This window comes from Hippopotamus amphibius, chromosome 9, assembly GCF_030028045.1.
Source record: "Hippopotamus amphibius kiboko isolate mHipAmp2 chromosome 9, mHipAmp2.hap2, whole genome shotgun sequence".
Classification (NCBI taxonomy): Eukaryota; Metazoa; Chordata; class Mammalia; order Artiodactyla; family Hippopotamidae; genus Hippopotamus; species Hippopotamus amphibius.
The window spans coordinates 51,031,569-51,046,903 of record NC_080194.1 but is presented as its reverse complement, the minus strand read 5'-3'; the positions used below and the strand labels follow the sequence as shown (position 1 = coordinate 51,046,903).

Below are 15,335 nucleotides of genomic sequence, written 5' to 3'. Positions count from 1 at the left end.
GTACAAATAGTGAGAGTACCTCCACCTCATGGGACTCTTAGAGGAATTAAATGACTTAATACAATAAAGCACTCAGAACAGTGCCTGGTCATAGTCAAGTACAGTACAGTGTTAAATGAATAAGCTTCTTACACTACATTAGGATATATTAGTGGAAAAATCTGCAATCCATCTAGATTTCTCTAATTGAACCCTAGGTTGGGGCATCCCTGGCTTTGGCATAACTCATATCAGTGTATTCTCATGTTCATTAATTGATCACCAGGACATTTGTTTTGTTTTTGTTTTCTTCTTCTTGGTTTTGTACCTGTCAAAGACATGGACTGCATACCCATTCATCATTGTATTCCCAGCACAAGTAACTTTAAACGCATTAAGTATCAATACATGTATCTGAAATGAATAAATTAATGAAATAAATCATTTTAGCATCATAAATCAAGCTAATCATTTAATTCATTTAGATTTATTTTAGAGCATCAAAATACTTAATTATATTCTAGAAAGAGAAGCAAGGCATGTACCCAGCAGGCAAGTGCAAAAAATGCTTACTCAAGTAATGGCAACGCCTTATAAGAGGATTTTCATTTTATAAACTATTATGTAATAGTTAAAAGAACAAGCTAGAACTATATATAAACATACAAGGCTTCAAGTCATTGTTTCATGAAAAAAATAAGATGAGGAGTTATATATAAATTATGATATATGATACCATTTATGTATCAACATCTAAAACAACATATTACACACACACACACAAAATTATAAAAAACTGAGATAGAGGTATAGAAGAATGTAGGGAATGGAACAGATTAGAGATATTGATAAAGAGAATTATGTCTCATTAGCAATGTTTTGATTTTTTTTAAGGAGAATGTACTGTTGCATTACTTGAGTACTTAAAGTACAACAACTCAAAAGCTGGAAACGGAGCACTATTTGTTAGCATTAGCACAGATGTCTTCATACCAATACTTCCCCTTCATGTTCTTGCAGTAGGATTAAGATGCAGGTTCTGAGGAAGCAATGATAATTTGGGAACCCTACATAACCAAATATTGAGCTGAAGACACCAAATACCATCTTTCTCATCATTTCTTTTTCAGTAAAGTGGAGGCTTATGTCAGTGGGTCATAATGCAAAACTGTACTTAAAACCACCTTACTACTCAGGCTAACTATTAAACTGAGAGACCTGCAGCTTGAGAATAAATTATCCAACTTATTATCTATTAATAATAGTGTTTATCATTATTTACAGAGTTTAGAAGTGAAGTCCAGTGAATTACTACATGTTTATTTTTAGAGTAACAGGAAAACTGCCATAGGGCTGATTCTATGGAAAGAAAATTAAATTAAATAAGATTACTGGTAAATTGTCTTATCAAGAACCCAAATATAAAACAAAGAAATTATGGTGGAAGGGATTGTTGCATAATTTTGTGGACTAAAAACGATGGAGAAAACACTATAGAGCTCCAAAGACAGGAAAAATAATTCATGAGTTTGTCAAAAAAAAAAATTTAACAAACAGAGCAGACTTCAAAGCAAGGATAATTATTACAAATAAAGAGGGTCATTACATAATGATAAAGGGGCCAATTTTCCAAGAAGACATAACAATTCTTAATGTGTATGCATCTAACAATAGATCATCAAAATTTTGTGTGGTAAAAATGATGTAACTGCAAAGAGAAATAGATGAGTCTACTATTATTGTCAGCCACTTCAAACCTCTCTATCAGAAATAGATACAGCAAGCAGAAAATCAGTAAGGACATAGTTGAATTCAACAACATCATCAATTAACAAGACACAATTGACATCTATAGACTACTTCATCCAACAGCAGCAGAATACGCCTTCTTCTCAAGCTCACATGAAATATTCATCAAGATAAACCACATAAAACACACCTTAACACCAGGCCATAAAACACACCTTAACAAATTTAGAGAACAGAAATCATTCAATGTTTGTTCTTACATCACAAAGAAACTAAACTAGAAATTAATAACAGAAAGACAACTGGAAAATTTCAAAGCACAGGAGATTTAAATAACAGATGATTCAAAGAAGAAATCTCAAGATAAATTTAAAAATATGTTGAACTAAATGAAAATGAAAACACAAATACCAAAATCTGTGGTATACATCAAAAGCAGTGCTTAGAAGTTTTTAGCATTAAATATATCAGAAAAGGAAATATTTAGCATTAAATATTATATTAGGAAAGAAAAAAGATCTAAAGTCTATCTTCTAAATTTTAACCTTAGGAAACTAGAAAAAAAGAGTAAATTAAGCCAAATAAGTAGAAGAAAAGAAATAATAAATTAGAGCAGAAATTGATGAAATTGAAGAGAGGAAATGGATAAAGAAAATAAACAAAACCAAAAGCTGGTTCTTTGAAAAGATCAATAAAATCAATAAGCCTCTAGACAGGATAACAACACAAAAAGAGAGGACACAAATTCCTAATATCAGAAATGAAAGAGGACACATCACTATAGATTCTATGGACATTAAATGAATAATAAAGATACTATGAATAACTCTATGCTTACAAATTTGATAACCTATATGAAACGGACCAATGCTTTGAGAGTCACAATCTGCTAAAACTCACAGAAGAAGAAATAGGCAATCTGAATAGGCCTTTATTTATTAAGGAATTTGAATCAATAATTAATAACTTTCCAAAGCAGAAAGCACCATATCCAGATGGGTTCAATGGTGATTTCTACCAAACATTTAAGGAAGAAATTATACCAATTCTCTACATTCTCTTTCAGAGATGAAAACAGAAAGAATGCTTCTTAACTCATTCTATGAGACCAGCATTATCCTAATACAAAAGTAGACAAAAACATTATAAGGAAACTACAGACTAATATCTTTCATGAATACAGATGCAAAAAATCTCAACAAAATCTTAGCAAATCAAATCCAAAAAAGTATAAAAGTAATTCTAGGGACTTCCTAGGTGGTGCAGTGGTTAAGAATCTGCCTGCCAATGCAGGGGACACAAGTCTGATTCCTGCTCCAGGAAGATCCCACATGCCATGGAGCAATAAAGCCTGTGTGCCACAACTATTGAGATTGTGCTCTGGAGTCCATGAACCGTAACTACTGAGCCCAAGTGCTGCAACTACTGAAGCTGTACTCCGCAACAAGAGAAGCCACTGCAATGAGGAGTCCACAAACCACAATGAAGAGTAGCCCCCGTTCACCACAACTAGAGAAAGCCCATGTGCAGTAACAAAGACCCAACACAACCAATATATAAATAAAATAAATAAATAAATTTATTAAAAAAAAAAAAGTAATTCTACATCATGACCATATGGGATTTAACCAAAGTATGCAACACTGGTTCAACATTTAAATATTAACGTGTTCCATCACATTAACAAGCTAAAAAAGAAAAATCATTTGATCATATCAACAGATGCAGAAAAGTCATTTGACAAAATCCAACACATGCATAAAAAATTTCTTAGTGAACTAGGAATAGAGAGGAACTTTCCCAACTCAATAAAAAATATCTACAAAAAACCGGCAACTAATGTCATACTTAATGGTGAGAAACTAGAAGACTTTCCATTAGATTAGGAACAAGACAATGATATCTCCTCTCATCACTCATTTTCAACACTGTAGTGGAAGTCCTACAAATGCAATAGAACAAAAAAGAGAAAATAAGAGATATACTCATCGGGAAGAAAGAGATAAAACTGTCTTTGTTTGCAAATGATATGTTCTTCTCTGCAGAAAATAAAAAAAAAACCTGACAGAACAGCTCCTGGAACTAGACTAATATACAAAAGGCAGTTGCTTTCCTATGTACCAGAAATGAACAAGTGGAAATTTAAATTAAAAACAGAATACCATTTACATTAGCACCCCCAAAAATGAGTACTTAGGTATAAATGTAACAAAATATGTACAAGGTTTATATGAGGAAAACCATAAAACTAATAAATGAAATAAATGAACTAAATAAATGGGGAGATATTCCATGTTCATGGATAGGAAGATTCAATATTAAGATTTCAGTTCTTCCCAGAACAATCTACAGATATAAGCCCAATCAAAGTCCCAGAAGGCTGTTTTATGGATATTAACAAAAGATTCTAAAGCTTACATGGAGAGACAAAAGACCCAAGACAGGCAACACACTATTGAAGCTGGAGGACTGAGAGTACCTGACTTTAAGACTTACGATAAAGCTACAATAATCAAGACATTGTGGTAGTGGTGAAAGAATAGACAAATAGATCAATGGAACAGAAGAGACAGCCTAAAAATAGAACCATATAAATATAGTCAACTTATCTTTAACAAAGTACAGGCAATATAATGGAGAAAAGACAGTCTCTTCAACACTGTTAGAACAATTGGACATCTTTACGCAAAAAAGCCAATCTAGACACAGACATTACATCCTTCATAAAATCTACAGAACTAAATATAAAATGCAAAACTATAAAACTCCTGGAAGATAACATAGGAGCAAATCCAGAAGACCTTGAGTTTGGTGATAAATTTTTAGATATTATACCAAAGTCATAATCCATCAAAGAAAGAATTGAGAAACCAGATTTCATTAAAAGTAAAATTTTCTGTGAAAGACACTGCCAAGAGAATAAAAAGACAGAGTGGGAGAAAATATTTGCAAAATACATATCTGATAGTCTGTTATCCAAAATATACAAAACAAAACAAAATAAAAACCCTCTTAAAACTCAACAGAAAGAAAACAACCCAATTAAAAAATGGGCCAAAGACCTCAGCAAAGAAGATATACAGATGTCAAATAAGCATATGAAAACATACTTCACATATGTCATCATGGAAATTTAATTGAAAACAATAATAAGTGACTACTATACAGCTGTTAGAGTGGTCAAAATCTGAAGCACTGAGAACCATAAATGCTGGCAAGATGTGGAACAAGAGGAACACTTGTTTATTGCCAGTGGGAACGGAAATGGTACAGCCACTTGGGAAGATAATTTGGTGGTTTCTTACAAAACTAAACATACTCTTACCACACAACCAAGCAATTACACTTCTTGGTATTTGCCCTGAGGAATTGAAAACTGATGTTCACACAAATACCTGCAGACAGATCTTTATAGTAGCTGTATTCATAATTGCCAAAACCTGGAAGCAACCCAGCACCTTCAGTAGGTGAATGGATAATTAAACTGTGGAATATCCAGACAATGGAATGTTACACAGCACTAAAAAGAGATGAACTTTTCACATGGAGGAAACGTAAATGCATACTGCTAAGGGAAAAAGCAAATCTGAAAAGGTCTACTGTATGATTCCAACTATATGACATTCTGGAAAAGGCAAAACTATGGAGACAATATAAATATTAGTGGTTGACAAGAGCTGGGGAGGAGGAAGGGGTAAACAGGCAGAGCACAGAGGATTTGGGGAGGTAATGAAAATACTCCATATGATACACTAACCACAGATACATGTCATTATCCACTTGTCCAAACCCACTGAATGTTACAAAACCAAGAGTGAACCCTAACGTAAAGTATGGACTTTTGGTGATTATGATGTGTCAATGTAGGTTCATCAGTTGCAACAAATGTACCATGCAACAGATGGTGCAGGATTTTGATAACAGGTCAAGGTATGCACGTGTCATGGTAGGAGGTACATGGGAAATCTCTGTACCTTCCTCTCAAGTTTGCTGTAAATCTAAAATTGCTCTAAAAAATAATAAAATCTTTAAAAAATTTGAATGTTCATTGTTTCTGTTTTGGAAGTCATACCAAGGGAGAACGATGCTACCAAATTAGTTTTCATTTTTAGACTATGACATCAACTCTACTCAAATCCAGAAAGATATATGTTATTCTTAAAAATACTTCACTTCTGTTCAGTTTCCTCTGTGGTCTGCTTATGATGGTGTCTTTCTAATTCTAAAAGGCTTTTCCCCCCATCCCCAGCTTCTGTAGGATGGGTCAATTCTCTAGCTGTCCAGGCATAACCCATTCACTTAGCAAATCTGTAAGTTGTTACATGCATGCTAATTGATACAATGTCCCTTTCCTCCACTACACTAAAAATTCCAATAGCGCTGCAGCTAGTTAGGTCTGTCCTGTTTTACTGCTTTTCAACTAGCACCTAGCATAGTGTCTGACATACATTCAATAAATATTTGGTTAATTAATACATGAACAAAAAATTAGATAAACATGAAGTACCTTATGCTAAGTGAAATAAGCCAGACAGAGAAAGACAAATACCACATGGTCTCATGTACATGTGGAATCAAAAAAGTAAGTTGAATTCATAGAAACAGAGAGCAGAGAAGTGGTTACCAGGGGCTGGAGGATGGAGTAAATAGGAAGAGGTTGGTAAAAGGATACAAACTTTCAGGTATAAGGTGAATAAGGTCTGATGATCTAATGTATAACATCAAGACTATGATAATATTGCACAGTACTGTATAATTGAAATTTGCTAAGAGAGTAGAATTTAAATGTTTTTGCCAAAAAGAAAGGCAAATAACTGAGGTGCTAGATATGTTAATTAACTTGATGGGCGGGGATTATTTTACCATGCACATATATATCAAATCATCACATTGTACACTTTAAATATCTTACAATTTTGTCAGTTACACCTCAATAAAGATAGAAAAAATGAGACAATGTAATATAATTAAAAATTCATCAATACCTACTTAGCCTAGTATCTTCTAAATAGTATGTTTCAACTATATTACAATATTTCCCAACCATATTCCATCAAATGTATTCACTACAAATCCTGTCATAGTGTAAAACATGCAAAGAGCTTGCCATCATCTGTTCATTTAGCAAACAGTTATATACTGAATGTTTAGTATATTCCTAGCACTGAGCTAATCACAGTGCATGCAGAGGTAAACCAGTGAGAAATGATTTTTTCCTTCATAATACGAGGCCAGTAGCCTGCATTTATAGGACTGGCAGGTCATTAGGACTTCTCCTTGAAAGGTATTATGGCAATTTCTGACCACTTCCTGGTTCACTCCTAGTATTAGTAAAGGAATGCAATGGGCTACTCAACCAATTACTTTTCTGCGCTTTTTTTTTTTTTTTTTTTTTTTTAAATGCTTAGGAGAGGTCATTTCTCCCCACCCCCTACCTCTACTTCCTGAGTGGTGTCTTTTTTTCTCTGCCTCTTCTCTTTTCTGTCTCATACCAAGAGAAACCCAGTTTTCCTGGATGACTTCTTTATAGGCATTATTGTCTCCCACTTCTAACTTGGAGGAGACGTGGGGAAACTGGCTCTTGGCCCTTGACAGTGTCTTCTCATTGCTGCCCTAAATGTGGAGTTAGTGTCACCCATCCATTTACGTCACACACTTCTAATCACCCTTGATCTTGCAGTCTCCATTAGGATTTGCTTTTACCTTCCTAGATGTTTTATAACTTGGCTCACATTTTTTCTTCCAACCCTCTACGCTTTCTTTTTGGAATTTAAACTCAATTTCCTATTATGAAAAAGAAAGTATAGTGGTGGAGGGCACAGATTCTGGAATCACACCCTTTGGATTTAAATCCTACTCTACCACTGCCTAAGGCAATTTAACATCTCTGGACTTCAGTTTACTCATTTGTAAATTAAAAGTAATAATAATGTCTGCATTATTAAGCTTAAATGAATTAAGATCCATGAAACACTTAAATAGTCACTGGCATGTAGAAAGTGGCACTGGCACTCTTGAAGGCCATTATTATCATTATCCTTGGTAACATTAATATCCATATTGTTGACTACTGACTTCCAATTTCTGGACATATTGGCATCCACATATAGTTGCAGCTTGGAGCAGCTCATCACACAGCCCTACTTTAACTCCATCACACACTAAACCTAGTATTTCTCTCCAATTACAAAGATTCTTCTACTCATTTTTCTCACTCTTGAAAACTCCTAGAACCTTCTATATTCTTGCCTTAAATCACTGATTCAACCAAACAACGGCAATCAAACTTCCTAACCTTTAACTCTGAAAATTTTCTAATGTGAATATTCAAGTTTTAGTCAGTCTAATCTTAATCTCTTCATTCTTCCTTGAATATATACACCTTCAAGCTCTCCTCAATGTCCAGAGATCAATAATCTTACTGGTCCTTTAATAGCCAAATGAATGACTTATCAACATTTATCTTGAGCTCCTCTGTAAATATTGCTGAATAAAGGTATTTCATTTCTACTACTCAAAACTAAAACAGAACCACGCCAACAGTAGTGGTCCGACAAATGCTTTCTAAGAGTAAATTTGGGAAGACATGTTTAGGATGCTATTCTGATAATAAAGATGTGAAAGCATTTATATTTTAATTACAGTATTCCTGGTCCTATGTGCACTTTTGCAAGAATTAAGTAGCATCTATCGTATACTTACTTTTGCATACCATCTCTGATTTATAAGCACTGCAATTAAAGAAAATCTAATCTATCCTGCCTGACAATCAGCTACCAACTAGTTGTATGCTCTTTAGAAACAAGTCTTTGAGATGTGTTATCTATAAGAAGAGGGAGCTGGGCTAGAATAAACTGGCTTCTAGGGGATTCCAAGGGGGTTATTTGCTTAAAAATTAGACTAAGGAGGCTGTAAACATTTTAAAAAATCATATTAACACAGAGGGGAATGTTCAAGAAGTCAAATGGGAATAGTAACTCCAATTACGCACTGGAGAATCAACTCTTCCACACAAAGGACTCTGAACTGTAACTATGACTAAATGACATCAGTGGGAAAGTTAAGGCTACTCTCAGTTGTCCCATTTTCTAACAAACCCACTTGTCACAGTACCTCAACTAATTTAAACTCCCCTGAAGCTGAATACACATGTTCAACATCAGTTAAATACATTCATCCTTTGTGGAAAACAAATATGTTCTAGAAATACACAAAGTAATTATTTTTTATGAAGAATTAATTGCAGTAGGAGGGATACACATATCATTAACAAATAGCTGGGAATCATTTTCATCAAAAGGGCATAATAGTTGTAAAGAATTATATGTTAGCTATCTATAGGGATAGTGAATTTTTTGGTTAAAAATCTTTTGGGTTAATATTCTTTTGGTGTAAATGTGTATTAAATATGCATGTCAACTCCTCTGAATGCTCCCTTAAGCTAAAAACTCCCCATTCTCTCCTTTACTACTTATACAAGTAGAGGGCTCTTGGAATTAGAAAACTCACAAACAGGAAGCAAAAAAAGCAGACATTTGGATCTTTGGTTCCTTGTCTAGGTGTGATCTCAGAACTCCAGAGAGAATCCTAAACTCATGTCAGCTTGTTACAAAATACACATTGCTAGAATTCAAATGTGAAATGATGTTTAAATGGATTTCTATCTTCAAATATAAAAGTGTTTGGCTGCTTAGAGTTTAGTGTAGATAGAAAGAGAAATTAACATATATTCTATGAAAGTTCAAGCCTGAAATACACTATGCAAGTCGATCCAAAATCATTAGGTAAATATGTAATTTGATGATTTTAAAAACATAAAAGCCATACTTAAAGAAAAATACTTTTTCAGAAATTACATTCTGTGATGTCCGACTTTTTCTTTTGCCTTAAACTGTTTATGCCTATTTCCTTATACGCTTACAAAAATATACTAAACAAAAAGGAAACTTTTAAAATTTTCAGAATATCCATTATATAATTATTACACAAACATATATGTAGAGAAAAGACGAAATCATGTAGAAAATTTGTAAATGCATCATATATATGTACATGTATAATTTTGAGTTTCACCATTTTTCTTTTGAAAGAAATTTTTAATTTAGTATATATTATATATAAATATATGATAGAAATGTAAAAACACAATCAGAACAAAGCTGTTTCTTTAAAGTTAAATAGTTAATGAACAATATTAGCATTGTTCCCAAGATTAGCATGACTTGTGTCTAATATTAAAAGTGTTAGTCAAATAGTAGCAATTATAATATCCAACCAATATGGAGTATTATAAATAAAAATATATTATTAAAGCATCATCATATATTTTAAGTTATATGGAAATATCTCCATTTCTTAGAAGAAACAAGAGCTAATTAAAATCTATAAAATATTAGATGGTCTCCGTTTACAATTAAACCAACAAGAAAGGAACGGGGAAAGGAGCCTACCTTCCATTGCCCTTTTAAAGAAGACCTTACAGCTCCCACAGGTAAGGACACCATAATGACAGCCTGATGCTTCATCCCCACAGATTAAACAAATCTTCTGAGGTAATGACTCGAAGCTGTACTGTGGGCTCTGGCTGGCTTCTGAATCCGGCCTTGAAATGCAAAACAAAGTACTCCATTTATTTTTAGGTGCACCACTATCTAATACTAAAGTTTTCTTAATCCAGAATTGACAGAGTGAAAGGGTTTTTAAAAATAAAACCGTATATATATGTATATATATACACACACACACACACTTGAAAGACATGCAAAGTAAACTTGATGTACTACCTGTTACTGGATTAATCAGATTTGCAACTTATTAGCCATTCATCAGGAGCAACACGAAGGAAGAATAAAATAATATATAATTTTATGTTCAGGAAAAAAAATCTTTCTACAAAACTCCTTATAGAGAATCAATGTAGTCTTTGACAAACTAAATGTTATGACCTTGTTGTACGCTGGGTAACAAACGTGGTACAATCATACTTAGCAATGCTTTTTGGTTTTTAAAACCACTCTTGAATTAAACAAGTATATGTGTTTGTCATTTTAAAGTATTGTTCAATATACTGACACTGTTTTGACTATTCAAAACACAAGATTCCAAACCGAGAGCACTCTTTTTTTTCCCCTTTAAAATTCCATTACTCCCGTATGTAAATGAAAATGTTTTTTAATGAAAAAAAGTTGTAGCGAACTCGAAACGATATTAGAATACAATGTACTGCAGTGATTGATGCTTAAATCCATAATGTAAACATATTACACGCATATTAATTTTAATCTTGAGATTCGTATGAAAATGAAGCGATTAAGTGTCCAGACCCCTAAGATGGTTCTGCTTTTTGTTCTGGCCCGCTCCCCGACATCCAGCGCCACCCCTCCCGGGAGAACCGTCCGTTAATGTCTCCTCTCCAAGACAGATTCCCAGTAACTGTTGTACGAAGAAAAGCATTTTATAAAGCCCCCGACTCGCCGCACCCTTTCCGCTCCGCGCGGCTACAGCGGACCTACAGTGACGCTGCACTTTAGAAATCACGGCTGGTTTCGCCTCGGGGTCGCGCAGATTCTGGAAAGTTTGGAAACACATTTTCGGGGAGGCACGCTCCAGAAACGGCATATTCTGCGCCCCTCTGGGGTCCCCCCAAAAAATGAGGAGCGGAGATAAGGAAAAGAAAGCCAACCTGTGCTGCGCCCCGCCTCGGCCACCCACCCCCCTCGCGGCCACTCGGGGGAGCCGGAGCCGGGCGCGCAGGGCCGGGAGCTAGCGGCTGCGAACGGCCGGACCGCAGCCCTCGCGACGCGCCGGGCGCGCCCCGCCCCGGGCCCTCACCTCAGGTAGTTGAGATAGGGCTGGTAGACCTGCGGCAGGCCCTCCTTGAGCACCGCCGCCTGGTAGCCGAGCTGCGGGAGCCCGTTGAGGCCGAGCGGCGGGTAGAGCGCAGGGGCCGCCCCGGCAGCGCCGGCGGCCGAGGCCGAGGTGGACGGCAGGCCGTCCCGCGGCAGCAGGCAGGCTCCCGCGCCCGGCGCCTTGCAGGGCGGCGGCGCGAACGGGCCCTGCTGGGGTGGCGCGCCCTCCGCCTTGTACAGGATACACTCCAGGGTCGACCCCGACGAGGACGCGGACGAGGCAGAGGCACCGGCGGGTGCGGTGGCCGCCGCCGCATCCCCGGGTCTGGACGACGGCGCTCGCGGAGGCAGCGTCGGCGGAGCCAGCGGGAAATCCGGGAAGACGGCGGGGTTGGCCCCCGCCACCAGGTACGGCCGCGGGGAGCGCGCGGCGGCCTCGGCGCCCTCCTCTTCCTCCTTGATCTTCAGGGCCGGCGGCTGGAAGTCGCCGTAGAGCGGGAACGCGTCGTCCTTGGGCTCGGCGTCGGGCGGGTACGCGCAGTCGGGGAAGTCGCCGGCCGCGACCTGGGCGGCCGAGGCCGAGGGCGAGCCCCGCGGCGGGGCAAAGGCGCTGACAGCCGCGGCCCCGCCGTCGTAGTTATCCCCCTCTAGCAGCTGCCGGGTGCGGGCGGCCAGGAAGGCCGAGTTGAGCGGCAGGATGGGCACGTGGATAAAATCCATCACCGTAGTGGCCAGCTGGGAGCGCCCGGGCGCCGCTGGCACGTCGTGCTCCGCCAGGGCCACCCTGGGCGCCGAGAAGCGGGAATCTTCCTTGGGGACCACGACGACGCCTCCTGCGGCCGTCCCAGGAGCAGCGGTCGCGGCTCCCCCTCCGGCCGCCGGGCCTCCCGCAGGCCGGGGTTTACCCTTCAGAGGCGGACTGACGGAGCCCTCGGACTCGGAGCCATCCTCCTCCTCCACCTCCACCACAGCGGGCAGCGGAGAGGGCTTCACTGCGGCCCCGGGCCAGTGATGGCTTCCGGCCGTCGGGGGCAGCAGCTGCCGGGACGGTGCCAGGCCCCTGGCCAGCACTTTCTGGGCAGCTGCCGTCCCGGAGCTGTCGCCAGCCTTGCCCTCTGGCCGGCTCATGAGCGGGGGCAATACCCCCTGGGTGGCAGGGGCAGTCCGGGCGTCTTGGGGAAGCTCGGGACCAAACAGGCACCAAGGGCTGGTGGCGTCGCAGACGGGCGGGCTGCCGTGGCTCTGCCCGGGACCCGAGGGCGCCAGTAGCGTGTCCAAGACACTGTCCAGGAGCCCGCTGTCCTTTTCTGGGGGTCTAGAGCTGCCACCTCCAGCCCGCTCTGTGGCTTCAACTCTGGAATACGCCCCCTCCACGTCTGACAGCGACTGCTGGTCCTGAGTCTTCCCGTCTGGGTCCTGACCCTGGCAGGGCCGCGGGAAGAGCAGCCCGTCCAGGGAGAGGGGTATGACCGAGGCTGCGGGCGACGTGTCAGAGGTCTCGCTCGTCTGAAAGGGTCCTGTGTCCGGGCGTCCCAGCAGAGGGGATCCGACCTGGGTGGGGGAGGGCGCTCTGCCCGCCACGTGGGGAGCCCGGGGATCCTTTGCCTTCAGCTCAGTCATGACGACCTGGACTCCCCTTTTCTCCTCCCCTGTCTTTGGGGAGGAGGGATAGGGGAAGGACGAGGGGGTGTCAGGAATATAGGAGCAGCGGGAGGAGAAAATAGGTGTTGAATTTGGCTGGACCGCACGGAGGAGAGGAGGGTGAAATCTCCACCTCCTGGGTCGGAAGGGGGCGGCACCGATCAGCTACTGCCCTTGCCCTCTGTGGGGTAGGCAGGGGAGGGGTGGCAGTTGCTCAGTCCTTGAAGTAGAGGTGGGGAGACCAGGCGAAGGCAGTTGCAGGGATCTCGTTTCCTAACCGGGAGAGTTCTCCGAGAGAGTTCCCCGACTTCAGTCTGCGGACAGGAGACGCAGAGTACTCACAAGTCAGCACTAGAGTGGCGGCGGCTTCGAAAGCAGTTACAAGCGGCTCTCTCGACTTTTTCTCCGTGTTGCTCCCAATCCCTGACTGTGTTCCACTTCCCTTCTCACTATAACCCTGGGGCTACTTTGGTCTCTCGGCACAGCCCATCCTCAGGAACTGTCTTGTTTCTGCCGGCTCCCTATAGCTGGCGACAGTCATCTCTGCAGCTCTTACATTTCTCGGAAGTCCGGGGGGACGAAACGCCTGTAGTTGCAGTTCCACTCAAATGCCAAGTGAAACTAGTTGTCACTGAGATTGCTGCTCTCACACCAGACCCTTGCTCACTCAAATACTGCAAGGCTTAACTGGAGTAGTGACAGCCAGTAGGCTAGCCCCACAGCTTTCTAACAACGCCTCCTCAGTATCTGGAGGCCCCGCCCAGATCCCCTCCCTGCCCCAATTATGGACCAGGTCTGAAATTGTGGAGTTGGTATTTCCAACCGCTAGACTGAATAACAGGTACTGTGGGATGGAACTTCCTAGGCATATTAGATTTTGTATTACCAATTAAGAATTATGCCCAAACTGGAAAAGCGAATTCTCAGGGTTTCAGTTTTGTGAAGATTTTATATAGAGGAAGATATTTGGCTATGTGTATTATTTTTCAGAATAAATCTATCAAGGATGATCCTAAATAACATGAAAGAGATTTTCTCTCTTATGACTTACATAAAAGTGAGTCCTTTCACATCTCTGTTGCTACAACCACATGTCCTGCTCCTCTTGAACAGTCCTCAATGTGGCAGAGAAATTTGGGCGTGGGAGGTAGTTGATAACACTTATCTACCTGTATAGGAAATTTGGATGTTGTGTGTCACACTTTGATTTGTCCTAAGGAATGCATTCCAATTTTAACAAATAAGGAAAGTTTCCTTTAGCTCCAGCTTATTGCCTGTGCTGCATCTTAAATTCCTCAATAGAGGTGTTGAAATTGTATTTTTCTCCTCTTGGCATTCTTATTCTTAAAAATAATCTTTGAGTTTTTTCAGTAGAGCACCTCTTACTTCCTGAAGATATGGTAGATACAGGGGGAGTAGTGCAATATATTTGAGGTACAGAGTTAGAAGCTAACAATCTCTGTGCTGAACTCAAGACCATTGGGTATCCTGACGTCATCTTAAATATACCATGTTCAAAAGTGAATTAATCATTTGGATTAATTCCTCGAGGTTCTATCTGTGCTGATACCCCACAGGTTCTTTCAGCCCAGTGTAGAGAATACAGTGGAAGCCTCCGGGGTGGGCAGAGCCACTAGAGGTGAGGAGCCAGGATCCCTGAATCACCTGAGGAGGGTATACATGAGTGAAAAATAAATTTTATCATGGTGGCCACTGGATTTTGGAATCTGTTTTTCCAGCCATTAGCTTACTCTGACTGACTAATTTTAAATATAAAGGAGTTAGGCAGGAGGAGTGAGAAGAACTCCAGGAAGCAGATATAGTATGTTCATAGGACATCAAATGGGAAGACATAATATGGGGACTGCAAGGAGGCCATTATGGATAGAGCATAGAGTAAATGTGGGAATGGAAGAGGATAAGGCTAGAGAGGTGAACTAATTTATTATTTACTGTTACTGTTGCTTTCGGGCTTTCCTTTTTCCAGTCTGTTTTAAACCACTTAACATGCTTTATTGGATATAATTCACATAGCATACAGTTCACCAGTTTTAAAGTTAAAATTCAATGGTTTTTCGCATGTGCACAGTTGTGTAACTGTCACCACTATTCATTTTG

The 15,335-nt window shown here is 40.1% G+C and overlaps 1 protein-coding gene across 2 annotated transcripts in view; it reads right to left on the bottom strand.

The window, feature by feature from the left end:
• The window catches only part of PGR (progesterone receptor), a 91,486-nt gene extending 77,319 nt beyond the window's left edge, over positions 1 to 14,167 (bottom strand). The window contains exons 1-2 of one of the 2 annotated variants that reach the window (XM_057749217.1): positions 11,560 to 14,167; positions 10,179 to 10,330 (exon numbers count right to left, since the gene is read on the bottom strand). In XM_057749217.1, the coding sequence (XP_057605200.1) occupies positions 10,179 to 10,330; positions 11,560 to 13,196 (1,789 nt within the window). In that variant the 5' untranslated portion in view covers positions 13,197 to 14,167. The remainder of the gene's footprint in view (positions 1 to 10,178; positions 10,331 to 11,559) is intronic. The other variant, XM_057749218.1, reaches the window with a different exon arrangement.
• Positions 14,168 to 15,335: the final 1,168 nt, after the last annotated feature.